Source organism: Scyliorhinus canicula, chromosome 5 (genome assembly GCF_902713615.1).
Source record: "Scyliorhinus canicula chromosome 5, sScyCan1.1, whole genome shotgun sequence".
NCBI classification, from domain to species: Eukaryota; Metazoa; Chordata; class Chondrichthyes; order Carcharhiniformes; family Scyliorhinidae; genus Scyliorhinus; species Scyliorhinus canicula.
Window position 1 is genome coordinate 42906340 of NC_052150.1, and position 21989 is coordinate 42928328.

A 21989-nucleotide genomic window follows, 5' to 3' on the forward strand; every position below is an offset into this window, starting at 1 on the left:
CATTTTGGAAGGTGGAATTTGAATGCTGAATACAGGATTAATGGCAGGATTCTTGGAAGTGTGGAGGATCAGAGGAATCTTGGGGTCCATGTACATAGATTCCTCAAAGTTGCCACTCGGGTTGATAGGGTTGTTAAGAAGACGTATGGTATGTTGGCTTTCATTAACAGGGGGATTGAGTTTAAGAGCCGCGAGGTTTTGCTGCAGCTTAAGAAAACCCTAGTTAAACCACGCTTGGAATATCGTGTCCAGTTCTGGTCGCCTCATTATAGGAAGGATGTGGATGCTTTGGAGAGGGTACGGAGGAGATTTACCAGGATGTTGCCTGGACTGGAGGGCATGTCTTATGAAGAAAGATTGAGGAAGCTAGGGCTTTTCTCACTGGAGCAAAGAAGGAAGAGAGGTGACTTGATAGTGGTGTACAGGGTGATGAGAGGCATGGATAGAGTGGATAGCCAGAGACTTTTCCCCAGGGCGGAAATGGCTGTCACGAGGGGACATAATTTTAAGGTGATTGGAGGAAGGTATAGGGGAGATGTCAGAGGTAGGTTCTTTACACAGAATGGTGGGTGGATGGAATGCACTGCCAGCAGAGGTGGTGGAGTCAGAGTCATTAGGGACATTTAAGAGACTCTTGGACAGGCACATGGACAGCAGCAAATTGAAAGGGTGTAGGTTAGGTTGATCTTAGATGAGGATAAATGGTCGGCACAACATCGTAGGCCGAAGGACCTGTACTGTGCTGTACTGTTCTATGTGGATGGCTTTGGAGCCTTCTCCTCGAGCTAGTTTAATTGTCCACTGCCATTCACGTCTGGATTCGATAGAGGCGGCACGGTGGCTAGCACTGCTGTCTCACAGCACCAGAGATCCGGGTTTGATTCCAACCTCGGTGACTGTGAGGTGCTTGCATGTTCTCCCCATGTCTGCATGGGTTTTCGCCAGGTGCTCTGGTTTCTTCCAACAGTCCAAAGATATGTAGGTTAGGTGGATTGGCCATGGTAAATTGCCCCTAGGTGGCACCATTTAGTGCCATATAACATGAAGAAAGATGTCCTAAGTGTGAAGGCTGAACTTCACCTCAATGAAGACTTGGCGGCAGTCATCCCTACCTGTGACATGTACATTGGTGAAGATTAGGTCATGTAGGCTTTTCCCTCTTGTTGCCTCTTTTACAACAGGCCCAGTCTGGCGGATATGAGCTCAGCCAGCTCGGTCAGTTGGGGACATAGACATACCCCATCCAAAGTGCATTCTGTTACCTTATTATCCTCCGTGGTAGTGTTCACCATGGAGAAGCACTGATACATCAACTGAAGGAAGGCGGTAGGTGATAATCAGGAGCAGGTTTCCTTGCTCATGTTTAACCTGATGCCATGAGAATGCGTGGGGTTTGGATTCAATGTTGAGGACTCCTAGGACTACTCCCTCCTGACTGCATACCACTGTGCTGCCACCACAGGTAGGTCTGCCCTTTTAGTGGGACAGGACATACCCAGGAATGGTGACAACAGAGTGTGGGACATTGGCTGCAACCTACGATGTGGTGAGTTTGGCCAATTCAGACTATTGCTACATTAGCCTGTGGAATAAGCTCTACGAATTCTGGCATAAGTTCCCAGATGTTAGACAGGAGGACTTTGCAAGGACTGGACAGGGTGTACCTTCGCCATTTCCAGCTCAGATGTCAAAGCTGGATGAGCCGTCTGTTTTTATTCTTACTTTGGTTTTCTGTTGTGGTTTGATGTTACTGACTGGCTTGCTATACCATTTATAGGGGGCAGTTAAGAGTCAACTACTCTGCTGTAGACCCGGAGTCAGAATTAATCAATGGAACAGACTGAATGACTGCAAGTATTGAAAATTTGATAGCCTCATTCTTTAGTGTAACAAACAATACTATACAAAATTCACAGCAGTGTGCAACATATATCAGCATGTACTATATCAAATATTTTGTTCCCCCACCTCCCCAATACACCCAAATATGGGAATAATAAAAGTGACAAATTACTACATTCTTGCTTCAAAAAACTACATTCTGCCAAGGTTAGAAAATGACTTTTTATCTGAACTCCAGGAAAACATTTATAAACTGCACAAATCTAACCCCATTAAATTTTACCTTGAAAAGACTGGATGGCTCGGTCTACTAGCTCTGCGACTGAGTAACTAGCCAGGTCTCCTCTTGCGTGCTTGGTTTTGCAGTATGTGCAAGCATTCAGGCAGCTGTAGTAACAAGAACAATATTAATTTAATTTAATTTAATAGGGTTACTCAATGTCACTGCACATTGACAGGAAGTTAGGAGGTGGGTGAAAGGATAATTTAAAGACCAAATATATTTAAAGATCTTGAAGTAAAAGTTAAAAATCATTAATTAGGGACAACACGGTGGCACAGTGGTTAGTGCTGCTGCCTCATGGCGCCGAGGTCCCAGGATCGATCCCAGTTCTGGATCACTGTCCGTGTGGAGTTTGTACATTCTTCCCGTGTTTGTGTGGGTTTTGCCCCCACATCCCAAAAGATTTGCAGGTAGGTGAATTGGCCACGCTAATTTGCCCCTTAATTGGAAAAAATGAATTGGGTACTCTAAATTTTTTTTTTAAATTAATTAAATTAATTGTCACTTTAAACATAAGAAATATACTATAGTTTTTAAAATTAGATAGCTTTGTTTCAATAATCTATCAATAAACCTAACCAGGGAAACAAATTGTATTCTTCAATTCTGTGGGAAGAATGTCAAACTTGTTAGTCATAAGCAAAGCAGACATTTTACTTCATGTATATAGAAAGTTAACATATTTTATGTTGAATGAATTATGACTAAATTTCCAAAAAGACACATGGCAAACTCTTTGCTTTGAATCATCATTTATATGCAATTAACTGTGCAGTTGGTTTCGAGTCCGGGTCTTGCTGCACACGAGCAATAGACATGGCTTGGACTAATAAGTGGCAAGTAACATTCGTGCCACACAAGTACTGAGCAATGACCACCTCCAACAATAGAGAATCCAACCATCTCTCCTTGATATTCACTGGCATTACCATCGTTGAATCACCCGCAATCAACATTCTGGGAGTTATCCTTGACCAGAAACTGAACTCGAAGATCCATATATCCATGTGGTAGCAGGAGCAGGTCTGGGGCTGGAAATTCTGCTGAGTTACTCACCTCCTGACTATCCAAAGATTATCCACCATCTAGAAGGCATCAGTCAGGAGTATGATGGAATACTCTCCACATGCCCAGAAGCTTGGCACTTGAAAAAGCAACCCAGACACTACCTTAAACATTTACTCCCTCCAATACTGTTGCAGAGTGGCAGCAGTATACCATGATGTGGATGGAGATGGCGGCGTTGGACTGGGGTGGGCACAGTATGAAGTCATAAAACACCAGGTTAAAGTCCAACAGGTTTGTTTTGAATCACTAGCTTTCGAAGCTCACCTGATGTAGGAGCGGTGCTCCGAAAGCTAGTGATTCAAAACAAACCTGTTGGATTTTAACCTGGTGTTTTATGACTTCTTGTAGTATACCATGTACAAGGTTCGCTGCAGCAATTCACAAGACTTTGACAACACCTTTCAAACCTGCATTCTCTGCCACCTAAAATCAGAAGAGCGCCATCTGCAAGTTCCCCTCCAAGTCACAGAGATTCTAACTGGAAACAAGAGTGGTAAATTGTTGTTTTCCTGACTGAAGGGACGTACATAGCGGAGTTCTGCTTTTTTGATAGCTAATAATGACTTAAACTTGGATGTACAGGGTCCAATTTAAAAATGTGTCGATAACACAAAACTAGGAAGTATTGTGAATTGTTCGGAGGATAATGATAGATTTCGAGGAGACACAGGCAGGCTGGTGCAATGGGCAAAGTTTAATGCAGAGAAGCGTAAAGTGATACCTTTCGGCTTTCAGACCAAAGTGTAATACAAAATAAAGGATCTTTGAATGGTAATAAACTAAGGGTTGCTTCTCAAAACTAGATATTTTTCCACTTATATTACATTTAAAAATCAATTCCTAAAATGTACGAGTCATGAAACTATACATTTTTCCTAACAGCATTCAAAATCATGAGGATTCCTCACAGAGTAGCGAGAGAGAACTGTTCCTATTAGTACCAGTGCAACCACGAGACAAGTGGCAACATTTGAGGACAGCAAAAAACTGAATACACTATTCATGAAACTATCAGTAGGATTTTCTGGCCCAGCCCACTGAAAGTCAATGGGCTTTCGGCTGAGTCGCCTAATCTCCCATGTCAGATTACGCCATGACAAAGCTGGAAAATTTTGGCGTATCTAAGTAAATAACAGGCTTCGGTAGTAGAAATGAAAGGTCCAGATCTACTGTTATACATCCATATATACTGATATGCATATAGATGTCCATTTATCTATTTTACAGTCTTTCCCAAAATTTCATATTATAATCCTCATTCTGTTTATGCCAAGGTTTTACAAATATATACAACTACATGACTACTCCTAAACTACAAACTGTAAATAATATTAACAAAAGTAATTTAATCTAGCCCATTCTATCATAATGTTTACTGATTGTGTAAATTATGCATAATGTTATGGGCCAGGGTTTGGAGAACCCCAAAGTGTATCATGGAGTTCACCTGACCCACAACTTTTAATAGATTGTGGTATGGGGAGCACACGGCCCACTCTACAGTGTGGTACAGCAGAAATGGAAAAGTATTGTTTAAAGCAAAACAATATTTATTCTATTAACTCAAGTTACCCTTTTTTAAACAAACAGTGAACATCTTAGCAACCATCAATTCAAATACAACTCCCAAAGAATACAACACTAAGTAATCCTTTAAGCTTTCCTTTTCACATCCAGAAGACTTTAAAAAAACCCTTTAAAACAGAAAGATCAGTTTGACATTCACTATTGAGAGTAGTTATTAGTTTTAAATCACCAAAGGATCGATTTACATTCTTCAGATTACAGAGACTCTGACTCATACACCTTCTGGCTGTGACTGTAACTATCAAGCTCTGAAAAAAAAATTAAAACACACCCTGCAGCAAAAAAAGCATAAAGTGAAGTAAAAAGCTGACAGACAGCCCAGCTCCACCCACTCTCTGACAGCACTGCAGTAATAAACACACATTTCTTCAAGGTACTCTAACTACAGATATTTATGTACACACCCATTTATAAACACCAATTTCAGGTACTCTCACATGACACCTCACCCAAGAAAAAAATCCATCAACTTCAAGATGGTTTCAATTTTCACATTTTCACTATCCTTGAAGAAATGCACATAGTAAATATATTTTTTTGTTTAAAAAAAAAACACACGCAAACAGGTATAATAATATAGTCAATTTCGTTTTTTTCTTCTTCCTCCAACTGGAATCCCTCTTCATTGACAGTCTCTTTGAACAAGAAGGTCTCTGCACGATCCATCCATTCCTCTACACCTCGGCATTTCTCTTTCAAGTCAGATACTTTAGTTCAATCTGATCACAGAGTCCCTTGTAATTCTCCAACACAGGAGCATTGGTTTTCACAGATTTCAGGCAGTCAAATGCTTGTTGAAAGTCCGCTGTCCACTTAAATTTTCGACATTTCTTCAGCAAGTCCATATGTGGAGTAACCACGCTACAAAAAGTTTTCACAAATGCTCAATCAAATCCACTCTTGCCAAGAAATCGCATTATTTCCCTTTGTGATGAGGGTATCGGAAACTCAAGGAAAGTGACTTGGCCTTTTCCAAATTCACTTTTAGCTAGGTTTATCACCAAACCCGCCTCCTGAAGTCGATCGAATAATTCCATCAGATGTTTTAAATGTTTTTTCCATGTCTGGCTGAAAATTATCAGATCGTCGATGTATACCGCACAATTGGGTAATCCTGAAACTATTTTGTTAGTTAACCGTTGAAATGTGGCTGGGGCGCTTTTCATGCCAAATGCCATAACTTTGAATTGGTATATACCATCTGGAGTCACAAAAGCTGAAACCTCCTTCGCCCTTTCGGATAAAGGTACCTGCCAGTAACCTTTAAGTAAATCCAGTTTGGAAATAAAAGCTGATTGTCCCACTTTCTCAATGTAATCCTCCAAATGTGGGATAGGATGAGAGTCCGTTCTTGTAACTGCATTAACATTTCTATAGTCCACACACAACCGTTGGGTACCATCCAGTTTTGGTACCATCATCATGGGTGAGCTCCATTCGCCGCAACCCACTTCAAGCATACTCTCAATCTCTTTGTTAACCTGTGCCAATTTTAAATGGTTCTGTCTATATGGATGTTGTTTGATTGGAACAACATTTCCCACATCTACATCATTTTAATACTTCCCAATATATCTCTCCAAACTTGCCCATGTGATACCAATAATTCTTTCAGGTCAGTCCGTTTTTCCTCTGGAAGGTAACTCAACAATTTATCTCAATTTTTAAGAACATCCTCGTTTTCCAATTTAATTTGAGGTATGTCAAATTCACAATCATCTGGATTTGGTTTGTCACTATGAGTTAGAATCATTAAAACCTCCTTTTTCTCTCCTTCCCTTTCAAAGTACCTTTTAAGCATATTCACATGAAATGAAAAATGAAAATCGCTTATTGTCACGAGTAGGCTTCAATGAAGTTACTGTGAAAAGCCCCTAGTCGCCACATTCCGGAGCCTGTCCGGGGAGGCTGGTACGGGAATCGAACCGTGCTGCTGGCCTGCTTGGTCTGCAGTAAAAGGCAGCGATTTAGCAGAGTGAGCTAAACCAGCTCACTCGGCTAAATCGACACACATGGTGAGTCTTCCTCCTATCTGATGCTTGTACCACATAATTCACCTCATTTACTTTCCTTTCAATCTGATAAGTTCCACAAAACCTTGCTTTTAAAGGTTCACCTACCACTTGTAATAACACTAAAACTTTATCTCCAATGGCAAAACTGTGAACTTTGGATTTCTTGTCCGCTACCCGTTTCATCACATTTTGTACAACTTTTAAATGCTGTCTATCCAATTCACTTACTCCATTTAATCGTTCCCTAAAGTTTGACGCATCATCCAATCATGTAATTCCGGATTTCTCACTCACCAATTTTTCCTTAATCAATTTAAGTGGTCCTCTTACCTCATGACAAAAAATTAGTTCAAAAGGACTGAATTTGGTTGACTCATTACGTGCATCCCTAATTGCAAACAGTACAAATGGAATTCCTTTATCCCAATCCTCTGGATAATCGTGACAATAAGCCCTAACATTGTCTTTAATGCCTGATGCCACCTTTCTTACGCTACCTGCGATTCTGGATGGTATGCAGTTGATTTAAGTTGTTTTATTCCTAAGCTATCCATAACTTCTTCGAATAACCTTGAGGTAAAGTTTGATACTTGATCCAATTGTATTTCTGTGGGTAGTCCATATCGAGTAAAGAATTTAAGTAACTCCTCCACAATCTTTTTACTTGTAATATTACATACTGAAATGGCCTCTGGAGACCTGGTGGACACATCCATTATCAAAATATATTGATTCCCATTTTTTGTTTTAGGAAGCGTTCCTACGCAATCAATTAGGACCCTTGTAAAAGGTTCCTCAAATGCTGGAATGGGTATTAAGGGCGCTGGTTTTATCACTGCTTGAGGTTTCCCAATCACTTGACATGTGTGACATGATTGACAAAATTTAACTACATCTTTATGTAATCCAGGCCAATAAAATTGATTCTGGATTTTAGCTTGAGTTTTCCTTATTCCCAAATGACCTCCCACTGGTACCTCATGTGCAACTCGCAACACCTCCTTTCTATACTCTACCGGCAATACTACTTGATGAACTTCTGCCCACTTTTTATCCGCCTGCATATGTAAAGGTCTCCATTTTCTCATCAAGACATTACTTTTACGGTAATATTACTCTGGTATTCACTCAGATTCCTCTTCCGGGTATGCTTTCTGATACATCTGTTTTATTTCTAGATCTTTCTGTTGTAACTCCGCCAATTTCCCAGAACTAAAAATATCCACCACATCCTCCACCTGTTTTTGTTCTTTTTCAACCATCTGATCAAAAACCATTTCTGATAATTGCACTTCAACTTAATCTTCACTCTCTGATTTCTCCTCTTGTCTTAACCTGTGACTTTACGACCTTGTTACTACACAATCCGGAAACATCCCAGGATATTCGTCCTTCCACACTTCAGTTGTCTGATTTTCCACTGCTTATCAACCAGCATAAGCATCACTCCCACCTGCGATCCAGCTATATCATTACCCAAGATAAACTGTATTCCTGGACAAGATAGTTTCTCTATTACTTCTACTACTACTTCACCACTCTTCACTGGACTTTCCAACCTTACCTTATATAATGGAACACTACTCCTCTCACCCTGAATTCCACACATGACCACCTTTTCCGGCAATATTCTTCCAAAACTACATAACTCCTCATCTCTTACCATTGAAGATTGACTAGCTCCCGTATCTCTTAAAATTGTGACTTATTTACCTGCTCCTCCTGATATACATGAGTAAACTTTACCCACACAAGTAAATTCTTCAAAGAGGTCTGGCACCTTCTTATCAATTACCTCTTGATCAGGCTGTACAATCTTTTGCACCTTCTTCACTTCACTTGGGCTTTCCTTTACCACTTTAACAAACCCCACTCTTATCCTGTTTTACCACATCAGCCTTCCCAGTGCTTTTCTTCAACCACCAACACTGTGACTTTACATGGCCTAGTTTATTGCAGCGAAAACATTTGAAACTTTTCATGTCTCTTCCACCCTCCTGGATTTCTTTTTTAATCTGAGGTACACTCCTTATTATCTCCCATCAGATCACCTTTACCACTTGAGTATTTCTCTTTTCCCCAGTTTCTATCCCTCACAGGCTGAAAATGATGTCGGAAACCAAACTTTTATTTATGAACTAATTCATAATCATCTGCCATTTCTGCTGCTAACCTCACAGTTTTAACCCTCTGCTCTTCCACATGAGTTCTCACTACATTAGGAATTGAATTTTTAAACTTCTCCAAAAGTATAGGGAGAGATTCTCCGCTCCCGGGACTAAGTGCCCGCACAGGTTGGTTAAATATGATCTGTACATGTCACAAACAAACAGACAAACAAAGGAATATGTGACTTGATTCAACCCAGCCAACCCGGACAGAAAAATGTAACTTCAAAAATATTAATACCACTTAATTGTGGTATCGCCTTCAGGAAGAGTAGCACGACACACACTCCCGTCTTCATCAATGGCTCCGAAGTGGAGATGGTCGATTGTTTTAGGTTCCTGGAGGTCACCATCGCCAACAGTGTGTCCTGGTCCACTCACGTTGATGCAAAAGTCAAGAAAGCCCAACAAGTCTCTACTTCCTATGGAAGGTGAAGAAATTTGGCATGTCAGCATCGACAGATGTGCCACAGATGTGCGATAGAGAGCATCCTATCCGGCTGCATCAGCAAAAGCCTGGTATGGTAACTGCTCAGTCCAAGATCGTGGGAAACTGCAGAGTGTGGCGAGCTCAGCCAACGCATCACACAAGCTTGCCACCCTCACATTGATTCTGTATACACCTCCCGCTGCTTCAGGAAGGCAGACAGCATTGTCAGAGACCCCTCCCACCCAGACATTGCCTTCTTCCTGACCCTTCCATCAGGCAGAAGGTACAGAAGTCTGAAGACCTGCACATCCAGACATAGGAACAACTCCTTCCCCACAGCTACAAGACTCCTCAAGAAAGATAATTCAGGTAATTTCTTATTTAAAGAAACATCATAAACAAGCCCCATTTGTGATATAGTTGTTTGTGTGGGGGAGAAAGAGTGGGGGATTTTATAGCTGCTGTATTTACAAATACAGAATCTATTGTTTGCCCTGCACGGTAGCTGCCACTGACTTAAATGCGGCTTACAGGAACGACATGTGATTGCAGCATCCTAAAGAGAAGCAAACATTCTCTAACGCAACCTTAAATTTATGGAACAAGAGGCATCTTTCAAATCTTCTCCAGCATCTCCAACTTCCAAGATACCTACACTTCTTCAATTGTGGCCACTTGCACAATTCAGATTTTAATTGCTTCACTATTGGCAGCCCATCTTTCACCTGCCAAAGCCTTCAGTTCCAGAATTCCTTCCCTGAACTTCTCGGCTTTTCTTTCCTCCTTTAAGGCACTCTCAAAATCTACCTTTTTGACCAACTGGTCACATGTCACCTTGCGTGGCTTGATATCAACTTTTGTCTGACAACACACCTGTGAAGCATCTTCGATGATTTACTACGATAAAGAAAATATAAATGCAAGTTGTTGTTAGTCTCTTGTGTCTATTATAGCTATTGAACTGCAGCTGTACATTCAAATCTTACTTCCCTTATTCACATTTTTTCACTATTTATTTTTAAATCCTTTTCAAATAATACCATACTGGTTTGTGAAGCATAAGGGGCCTGGCATATATATTAGTTATTCGATTCTGCTAGGTCAGAAGTGAAATTTAGGGAATGGAAGGTTAAAGGTTCAGAGAAAGTGTTGACTTATTTTTAAAAGGTCGGTTCGCTAGCTTACGGGAACTGAAAGAAAAATATGGGCTCACAGATGCTGATGGGTTCAGGTATCTCCAGGAGTGCAACTGGGTCAAAAAGTACTTTTCAGCTTCTACCTTGCTCGAGAGGATCTTATTCTGCTCTGGTTCAGAGGTGGCCAGCACATCGGGTATATTAGCGGATGATGGAGGAGCAGATGGGCTCTGCTGAAGGTATGAAGGCAAAGTGGAGGGAGGAGCTGGGAGCAATCTTGGAGGACGAGGTTTGGAGTGAGTCTCTAAGGAGGGTAAACTTGACCTCTTCTTGTGTGAGGCTGAGTCTCATTCAGCTGAAAGTGGTGTTCCGGGCATACCTTACGAAGGCTAGAATGAGTCGACTTTTTGAAGGGGTGAATGATAGACGTGATCTGTGTCGGGGGGGGGGGGGGGGGGGGCACAGCACATCATGCGCATATGCGGGTTATGATCCCGGCCCCGGGTCACTGTCCATGTGGAGTTTGCACATTCTCCACGTGTCTGCATGGGTCTCACCCCCACAACCCAAAGATGTGCAGGGAAGTTAGATTGGTCTGGCTAAATTTCCCGTTAATTTGGGGCAGCACGATAGCACAGTGGTTAGCACAATTGCTTCACCGCACCAGGGTCGATTGCCCGCTGGGTCATTGTCTGTGCGGAGTTTGCACGTACTCCCCGTGTGTGCGTGGGTTTCCTCCGGGTGCTCTGGTTTACTCCCACAGTCCAAAGATGTGCAGGTTAGGTGGATTGGCCATGCTAAATTGCCCTTACTGTCCAAAATTGCCCTTAGTGTTGGGTGGGGTTACTGGGTTATGGGGATAGGGTGGGGGTTTGGGCTTGGGTAGGGTGCTCACTCGATGGGCCGAATGGCCACCTTCTGCACTGTAAATTCTATGAAATTGGAAAAAATTTAAGAACATTTAAAAAAAAATATATATATATATATTTTCTGTCATGTTTCAACCGTGACATTAGCCACAATGACTTGTCAGGTCCAAGTAAAGCTAAACAATCCATCAAACAGTCTTACAAAATTCAACGATATGGTAGCTAAGCAAAGATAGATGATATTTCAGATCAAATGTATCCTGTAAAAGCTACTACTGTTGTAGTCAGCACATACTATGTATATCCTGTGTCCTGGATATTGTTTTGCATTGATTCTGCAAATCTTTGACACATGTTGACTCCATAGGTAAATAGTAAGAAATTTGTCTTATTATAAAAGGAAATCTTAAACAGAAAAGTGTCCATTGTTAGGATACTTATTTGATATTCATCTGGTTCAGTCACCTTAGACTGCCACAAAAAATTAGAACAAGCGTTTAATTAGTATTGAAGGAAATGTGCATTTAAATGCACCAGGATATCCAATGTAAGCTATTTCAATAACAGCTGTTATGCTATGACATATTCCTGGCATCTACCTAGAAGACATTTTTTTTTTTTAAATCTTGAAAATAATTTTCTACAATGAGAGTTGAATGCCTTGCTCCAAATCCTTTCCCAGGCCTTGTTACAGGACTAGCACAGTGCTGTGATCCCATTGTTGAGTTGAGTGTTTGTAATGGTCTGTTCAACATTGCCTCTTTGACCAGCATATACAGAACTCAGATAAACTGTCGCGTTATTCATTTTCTGTTCTCTTGCCGTACTGCGCTGACACATTTTCTCCAGCGGAAGTTGGAACAAGGCATCTGGGAAATCTGCAATTTACGAACAGATTCCTATGTGACTTTTGAGCGAGTCTTACCATTCCTGATAAACAGTCAATTGTTGTGTCGTGGACCCACAACCATGGAAAATCAGATTGAGGTAACCCAAATTGCTTTTATACAGCTCAAGACTGTTATTGCCATCAGCTGTCAATGTGCACATATCATGTCGTTGGGCGAAACACTGGATTTACTAAACAGTGAAAAGAGGATCTCCAAAGTAGATTCTAACCCATTCTAACCCAACATTCTAGAACCCAGTGTGCTGAAATTTAGGAAACGAAACACCACTACTTGAGAGGAGGGAAAAAGAAAATGGAACTACAGACCAGTGAGCCTGACATCTGTCATCAGAGAAATGCGGTTTTGGGGGAATGGAAGCAAGAGAAATGGAAATGCTCAAAAACGGGTTCAAGAAAAAGACTCCATATTCACAGCTTGTGGGCATCAAAATATTTATACACTAGAGGTAGCATCATATTTTTCAAGGCAGTGGGAAAATCTACCAGTCTGGGAACTGGAATTGACAGGAAAATATATCCGTGTGATGTTACACAGGACCTGTTGCATAAACTAAAGCAGTGCAGTATGAATCTACTACTGAAAGACGCTCTACTATTTCCATAACTAACTCCATAACTTACAGACGTTTTACCATAACAGCAACACAACTTTAGATGTAACCTTATATAATTTAAGAAAACTTTAACATCAACAGATTCAAATCCTGGGCCATTGTGCCAAAAACATATTTCCAATCTCTGCTGCAATGATATAAATTATGTGATCCCTGGTTATCACCAACATTTATGGAATAAATCACCAGCAATACACTTGAGGCAATATTTCCACATTTTCATAAACTAGAAATTTGAAATTCAGCAGCATATTATACCATAGTTAGAGCAGTGAAGTTCCAAATAATATTTTCATTTTGTACTTTTTCTTTCTTTCAATGAGTTTAATGTATTAATGCTGTTTAAAGTGAGGGTGTTACAAATAAGGCCTTCAATTGTACATCAAACTATAATCAAGTCATTAACATGTCTGATTGAGAAGTACAAAATTCACTCTTTGGCCTACCCACTTTAGACTTGCAGAATATTTTAAAATTCAGGAATGCTTCTTCAAAGTGGAACCAAAGGCAACTTCCAATGTAGCCCTCCCCCCCAAAAATTGTATTGTCCCAATTAAGTTAACACAATTCAGATGTTTTTCGGAATGGAACTTTAACACTGCCTCTTTCTTGTTTCTGCCTAATTTCTATCAAGTGTCATCAATGTGTAAATTTAAGTGGTATTCTGAAATTTCCATAAATGTAAAAAATCACTGGTCATTAAGCATAAAGGAAATATATGATTACTTTTCTGGTCAGATGTAACGCAGCAAAAAAAATGGTAAGCTTAAAATAAAACAAATCCACTGAAACGCTCGGCAGTATAGATATTTGGAGAATATGTTGAATATGCTCCAGTTTTGGTGTGATACACATTACCCAGAGAGTAGTGGGGCCATGGAATGCACTGCCTGTGGAAGTAGTTGAGTCGGAAACATTAGGGACCTTCAAGCGGCTATTGGATAGGTACATGGATTAAGGTAGAATAATGGAGTGTAGATTAATTTGTTCTTAAGGGCAGCACGGTAGCATTGTGGATAGCACAGTTGCTTCACAGTTCCAAGGTCCCAGGTTCGATTCCGGCTTGGGTCACTGTGCGGAGTCTGCGCTTCCTCCCCGTGTGTGCGCGGGTTTCCTCCGGGTGCTCCGGTTTCCTCCCACGGTCCGGGGATGTGCAGGTTGGGTGGCTTGGCCATGGTGGATTCCCCTTAGTGTCCAAAATTGCCCTTCATGTTGGGTGGGGTTACTGGGTTATGGGGATAGGGTGGAGGTGTTGACCTTGGGTAGGGTGCTCTTTCCAGGAGCCGGTGCAGACTCGATGGGCCGAATGGCCTCCTTCTGCACTGTAAATTCTATGATTCTATGATAATCTATGAAGATACATCATACAGAATTCAAATTCTATTTTTAGCATAGCTCATACATGGATACATGGATTTAAGAGTATACATAATCTGCTGTGGTTCTTCTTATAGTAAATCAGATGATCTGTTCTCTTAGAATGTCAGGAACATTAAATATGGCAGCACTAAAGATAGGATCCTGAAGACCGGCAGCAGTTGCTTACAAGAAATCCCCTGCTTTTGACTGGTGTAGGAAAATAAATACTGCTTTCCTACATAAATAAATACCAGACGTACTGGATTGCTGGAGTAATGAACACACAACTGCTTGAATAACATTTATTTAACTTACACTCAGAAAAAAAAAGTCCACAACTTTTGCATCTTTTGAAAAGTAGAAAAAGGGTGACCATTACAATCAGCGTACTCTACTAATAATCAGTTTTGCAGTTAAACATTTTCTTAAATTATCTCAGGAAATATTGTTTATTTGACCAACAATCCAAAAGTGCCACTTTGGATATAAATCTAATTTCTGGGCACCACATCTGAGGAAAGATGTTAAATCATTAGAGGTAGTGCAGAAATGATGCACTAGAATGGTTCCAGGAATGAGGAACTTCAGTTACATTAATCGATTCGATAAGTTGGGACTGTTTTCCATGGAGATGAGAAGGTTGAGAGGAAAATTGATAGAGTTATTCATAGTCATGAGGTGTTTGTCTAGGCGTTGTTCCCACTGGTGGCAGGATCTTGAATAAAAAGGCATAGATTTAAAGCAATTAACAAAAGAAGCAACGGAAGTTTCTGGTCGTAAAAGCTTGGGGGAGGTTCGCTGGGGAGTAGATAGTTGGAGACATTGTTCACTATACTTGGCAGTTGACAAAGGAGATCTTTGGCCCCAAGGCACGCAGCCAATGAGCAACAGCTGAATACTAGTCTCTGGTGTCTTTCACATGTGTATTCAAATATGCAAAATGATCAATTGTGTCATAAGGAGAAAGGGTGTGATGAATGTAGGAATTTCAGATATATTGTATGTATTTGGTGCAGTCAGCGTTAAAAAGCTTGAGTTAGTATGTGACTGCTGCAGTCATGTTTTAAAAGAATCCTGGTTTGAAAGGTTTTGGAAGCCATAGGTGCAATTAAAGCATCGGAAAGCCTGGGTCAATGGACTTCTGTTTGTATTAAGAGGGCTCCCTGGTCATAAACGCTTGGGCTAATAGATGTTTGTTGGTATTAAGAGGGTTCCCTGGGGAGTAGATAGTTGGAGACATAGTTCAGCTTGGTAAGATGAGCTAACTAATGGGAGGAGCTAGAGTACCAAGCATTTTAGCAGAGTAGGAGATTCTTCAGTTGGTTCCTGGATGTCAAACCATGAAGACAGTTTCTGAAGATGTCAGCTAGAGATCCTGCATACTCTGACAGGATCCAGATCTATCTCTCAGAACAATCTCAATGAACATTTTTTGAGCAAGTATGCTTGGGTCTGCTAACTGTATTTAAAAGTGAATTGAGATCTGAGATGATTCTGTTGTTTGAGTGGGAATAAAGATAGCAGTTAAGGGTTATTGTGTCACTGTATTGATTAGCATGGTTTAAAGGGGTAATTGTAAGCCATTTTTCCTGTGTTAAAGGTATTTTAACACCATGTCAATAATAAAATTTGTTTTCATATAACATATCTCCTCGAGCACGGTATCCTTTCCTCAGAGTCTTAAGAAATTAAAGTAAAATATTGGGGTCTTTGTCCCATATCTTAGCCACTGTTGGGGTCTGATCCGGGATTGTAATAGGGCTAAGTTTATTTTTGAAATGTATAACAGTAAATTTACAAATCGAGAGTGCACAGTAAAACAACAATAATCAGCAAGTTCATTTCAGTCTAGTAGTGGAATTCAGAATTCCCAACAAGGGAAAGAAAATCAGTAATGATTTATAATTAGTGTCCAAGTTGCAAAATGCATAACTATGATATCACATGAAGACAGAATGGGCTCAGCACCCCCACCCACCAGCATGGTCTAGTATTCTGGCACTTAATTGACAAATGGCTACGAGAGCAACCAGTAAGAGATACAACCTTCAAAATTGGTCATGTTTTATGCAGCATGTGCAATGTTGAGTTGCATGCTCAGTCTGCCTAATGAAAGTATTAAACATTTAAAAAGTGTAAGATTTTGCAAGCACTGGTAATGAAAGAATGATACTTTCAACTATTTTCAAATCAATATTTTAATGCTAACCTAATCATCTTATTCAATATTTACTTACACAGCCACATCTAAAATAACATTGTTGATAATTCATCACACTGATAATAACACAGCAGAAAGTGCAAGATTCTAATTCAAAAGGATAACCTTAGCATGAAAGTTGGCAGCATGTCTCACGCAAATTAGTCAGGTGGTGTACCGACAAGCACCAACATTTCTCAGTTCAACATCCAGCCAAGTGATTTGCCTTAAAATGCCTTAAAAACATTTAACGAGGTAGCCTCAACTGCTTCACTTGGCAGGGAATTCCACAGATTCACCACCCTTTGGATGAAGCTCCTCCTCAACTCAGTCTTAAATCTGCTCCCCCTTATTTTGAGGCTAAGCCTAGTTCTAGTTTCACCTGTCAGTGGAAACAACCACCCTGCTTCTATCCTATCTATTCCCTTCATAATTTCATATGTTTCAATAAGATCCCCACTCATTCTTCTAAATTCCAATGAGTATAGCCCCAGTCTACTTAGTCACTCCTCATAAGCTAATCCTCTCAACTCCGGAATCAACCTAGTGAATCTCCTCTGTACACCCCCCAGTGCCAGTACATCCTTTCTCAAATAAGGAGACCAAAACTGTACACAGTACTCCAGGTGTGGCCTCACCAACACCCTGTAAAGCTGCAACATAACCTCCTTGCTTTTAAACTCCATCCATTGAGCAATGAAGACAAAATTCCATTTGTTTTCTTAATTACTTGCTGCAAATTCAAACCAACTTTTGCGATTCATGCACAAGGACAGCCAGATCCCTCTGCACAGCAGCATGCTGCAATTTTTTACCATTTAAATAATAGACCATTTTGCTGTTATTCCTATCAAAATGAATGACCTCACATTTACCAACATTGTACTCCATCTGCCAGACCCTTGCCCACTCACCTAAATTGTCTATATCCCTCTGCAGACATCGTGTCCTCTGCATACCTGGCTCTACCACTTATCTTTGTGTAATCTGCGAACTTTAACACATTACACTTGGTCCCAAACGCCAGCTTATCAATATAAATTGTAAACAATTGTGGACCCAACACTGATCATCGAGGCATTCACTAGCCACTGATCGCCAATGAGAAAAACACCCATTTATCCCCACTCTTTGCTTTCAGTATTTATTATGATTTCTGGAGATTCCCTGGAGAGTAGTTAATATGAGAGATTGGCTGTGATTCTCTGAGCCCGTGCCGGCTCAGAGAATCAGAGTTGACGCCGAGACGGCCCACGACGCCGGGGAGGGTTTCTCCAGCGACTGGAGAATCGGCGGCAGTCACTCGAGCGCAGTCGACTGGGTGCCGGTCGTGGGCCTTTGAAAGAGGCCACCAGCCGAGTTACCGCCGGCATGGTACACGTATGGTTCTACTAGGCTGGAGTTCTGCGTCATGGCTGTGGTGGCCGTCCTGGTGGGGTGGGCGGGCGGGGGGGGGGTGAGTCTTCGGGGGGTGGGGGGTGGCCTCCACGACGGCCATGCGCGCGATCGGGGGCCTACCTTCTTCCGCACCGGCCCGCTGTGTGGCTCCGCCATGTTGCGCGGACTCACGGCGAGCAATGCAGGGCTGTGTACATCAGCTGGAGCAGCCCGGAGCACTCCAGCGCCGTGCTTGCCCCCTTTGGGCAACAGAATCACTGCGCCAAGAGGTCCGTTGACGCCGGCGTGAAACATTCCGGTTTTTACGCCAGCATCAACACTTAGCCACGTTTTCAGAGAATCCCGGCCATTGTGTTTAGACTTAGTTAAGCAGGTCAGGGAATCTAAGTGGGATAACAATAATGTAATTAATGGGAGAAGCCAGGTATGTAGCTGGCCGTTTAGTTTGAGTCTGCTAGGTGCTTTAAGTTGAGCAGCAGCTTTTGCCAAAGGCTGTCAGGTTAAGCATATGGCTTGCCTCACAGTGCCGAGTATCCAGGTTCGATCCTGGTCCTGGGTCCGTGTGGAGTTTCCACATTCTCCCCTTCTCTGCGTGGGTCTCACCCCCAGAACCCAAAAGGATATGCAGGGTAGATGGATGGGCCTTGCTAAATTGCCCCTTAATTGGAAAAAAAGAATTGGGTACTCTAAATTTATTAAAAAGATTAAGCATATAGCCATATGGCTAACAGTAAACATCTTAAAGCATGATGGAAAAAAGAAGCCAACCTTATACCAGCGTTAAGAGCTGTGGAAGAAATGTGATTATCGCTTAACAAGCTGGCCTGCTGAGCAGTCTTGTACTAAGGATCTATTTAACATGGAGTGTCTGCAAATGTTCCTCAACAAAGGACTGAAGAAGGAACAATGAGCAGACATCTCCTGTGATCAGTAAGCAATTGAAAGAAGGATGTTGTACATTAAGAATTTACATGGCAAAGGAGGAATGGTAAGAATTAGCATAATCACCAGACAGGTGCAGACTTGTCAACCAAAAAGGGCAATGGCGAATGGGGTCAAGAGACACAGAGGGCTCGGAACAATCAAGAAGGGAAACAGTGCCAGGAGTGGGAGGGCTGCCATTCCATAAGGCAGGGACTCACTTTAGATATCTGGGGGTGTAGGTTGCTCGAAATTGGGGGGGGGGGGAGGGGGGGGGGGGGCTCCGTAGGTACAACATTTCTAGTATGGTGGGGAGGGTGAAAGCTGATCTTGCAAGGTGGGATGGTCTCCCTCTGTAACTGGCGGGTCGGGTACAGGTGGTTAAAATGAATGTGCTGCCGCGATTATTGACTGGAAAAGATATAGTTCGAGTACATTGGATGGGTCGTTCTTTGTACAATGTGTGCAGGAGGGTTTTCTGACACAATATGTTGACAGGCCAACAAGAGGTGAGGCCACTTTGGATTTGGTTTTGGGTAATGAACCAGGCCAGGTGTTAGATCTGGAGGTAGGTGAACACTTTGGAGACAGTGACCACAATTCGGTGACCTTTACGTTAGTGATGGAAAGGGATAAGTATACCCCGCAGAGCAAGAGTTATAGCTGGGGGAAGGGCAATTATGATGCCATTAGACATGACTTAGGATGTGTTGGTTGGAGATGTAGGCTGCAAGGGTTGGGCACACTGGATATGTGGAGCTTGTTCAAGGAACAGCTATTACATGTTCTTGATAAGTACGTACCAGTCAGGCAGGGAGGAAGGGGTCGAGCGAGGGAACCGTGGTTTACCAAAGAAGTGGAATCTCTTGTTAAGAGGAAGAAGGAGGCCTATGTGAAGATGAGGCGTGAAGTTTCAGTTGGGGCGCTTGATAGTTACAAGGAAGCGAGGAAGGATCTAAAGAGAGAGCTGAGACGAGCAAGGAGGGGACATGAGAAGTCTTTGGCAGGTAGGATCAAGGAAAACCCAAAAGCTTTCTATAGGTATGTCAGGAATAAAAGAATGACTAGGGTAAGAGTAGGGCCAGTCAAGGACAGTGGTGGGAAGTTGTGTGTGGAGGCTGAGGAGATAAGCGAGATACTAAATGAATACTTTTTGTCAGTATTCACTCAAGAAAAAGATAATATTGAGGAGGAGAATGCTGAGACCCAGGCTATTAGAATAGATGGCATTGAGGTGTGTAGGGAAGAAGTGTTGGCAATTCTGGACAAGGTGAAAATAGATAAGTCCCCGGGGCCGGATGGGATTTATCCTAGGATTCTCTGGGAAGCCAGGGAAGAGATTGCTGAGCCTTTGGCTTTGATTTTTAGGTCATCATTGGCTACAGGAATAGTGCCAGAGGACTGGAGGATAGCAAATGTGGTCCCTTTGTTCAAGAAGGGGAGTAGAGATAACCCCGGTAACTATAGGCCGGTGAGCCTAACGTCTGTGGTGGGTAAAGTCTTGGAGAGGATTATAAAAGATACGATTTATAATCATCTAGATAGGAATAATATGATTAGGGATAGTCAGCATGGTTTTGTGAAGGGTAGGTCATGCCTCACAAACCTTATCGAGTTCTTTGAGAAGGTGACTGAACAGGTAGACGAGGGTAGAGCAGTTGATGTGGTGTATATGGATTTCAGTAAAGCGTTTGATAAGGTTCCCCACGGTCGGCTATTGCAGAAAATACGGAGGCTGGGGATTGAGGGTGATTTAGAGATGTGGATCAGAAATTGGCTAGTTGAAAGAAGACAGAGAGTGGTAGTTGATGGGAAATGTTCAGAATGGAGTTCAGTTACGAGTGGCGTACCACAAGGATCTGTTCTGGGGCCGTTGCTGTTTGTCATTTTTATAAATGACCTAGAGGAGGGCGCAGAAGGATGGGTGAGTAAATTTGCAGACGACACTAAAGTCGGTGGAGTTGTAGACAGTGCGGAAGGATGTTGCAGGTTACAGAGGGACATGGATAAGCTGCAGAGCTGGGCTGAGAGGTGGCAAATGGAGTTTAATGTGGAGAAGTGTGAGGTGATTCACTTTGGAAAGAATAACAGGAATGCGGAATATTTGGCTAATGGTAAAATTCTTGGTAGTGTGGATGAGCAGAGGGATCTCGGTGTCCATGTACATAGATCCCTGAAAGTTGCCACCCAGGTTGATAGGGTTGTGAAGAAGGCCTATGGTGTGTTGGCCTTTATTGGTAGAGGGATTGAGTTCCGGAGCCATGAGGTCATGATGCAGCTGTACCAAACTCTTGTACGGCCGCATTTGGAGTATTGCGTACAGTTCTGGTCGCCTCATTATAGGAAGGACGTGGAAGCTTTGGAACGGGTGCAGAGGAGATTTACCAGGATGTTGCCTGGTATGGAGGGAAAATCTTATGAGGAAAGGCTGATGGACTTGAGGTTGTTTTCGTTAGAGAGAAGAAGGTTAAGAGGTGACTTAATAGAGGCATACAAAATGATCAGAGGGTTAGATAGGGTGGACAGCGAGAGCCTTCTCCCGCGGATGGAGGTGGCTAGCACGAGGGGACATAGCCTTAAATTGAGGGGTAATAGATATAGGACAGAGGTCAGAGGTGGGTTTTTTACGCAAAGAGTGGTGAGGCCGTGGAATGCCCTACCTGCAACAGTAGTGAACTCGCCAACATTGAGGGCATTTAAAAATTTATTGGATAAGCATATGGATGATAAGGGCATAGTGTAGGTTAGATGGCCTTTAGTTTTTTTTTTTTTCCATGTCGGTGCAACATCGAGGGCCGAAGGGCCTGTACTGCGCTGTATCGTTCTATGTTCTATGTTCTATGATTCCTGTTTATTTTTCAATGCCTGCCGATTTTCCTCCCAAAGGCATTTTTTAGAGAGATTGAAAGGATGATTACACATTCATATGGGATGGGAATGTCGCCAGAATTAAAAAGGTGCTACTACAGAGAGGAAAGCAGGCAGTCGGTTTGGGTCTTCCGAACCTGATGTATTATTACTGGGCGTCCAATGTGGAGAAGGTACGGAGCTGGGTCAGAGGGGTTGACTCCCAATGGGTCAGAATGGAGGAGAGTTTGAGTAGCCGGTCGTCAATGAAGGCGCAAGCGACAGCGCCTGCTCCCGACGGCCCCAGGGAGATACTCCGGGAGTCCGGTAGTAATAGCTTTG

At 42.1% G+C, this 21989-nt stretch overlaps 1 protein-coding gene across 4 annotated transcripts in view; it reads right to left on the reverse strand.

Moving 5' to 3' along the window:
• The window catches only part of cdkal1 (CDK5 regulatory subunit associated protein 1-like 1), a 781965-nt gene that overhangs the window by 530543 nt on the left and 229433 nt on the right, over window positions 1-21989 (reverse strand). For all 4 annotated transcript variants that reach the window (XR_005460641.1, XM_038796964.1, XM_038796963.1 and 1 more), the window contains one exon: window positions 2126-2229. Coding sequence is in view for 3 of the 4 variants with exons in the window: in XM_038796964.1 (XP_038652892.1) it covers window positions 2126-2229 (104 nt within the window). In the remaining variant the exon portion in view is untranslated. The remainder of the gene's footprint in view (window positions 1-2125; window positions 2230-21989) is intronic.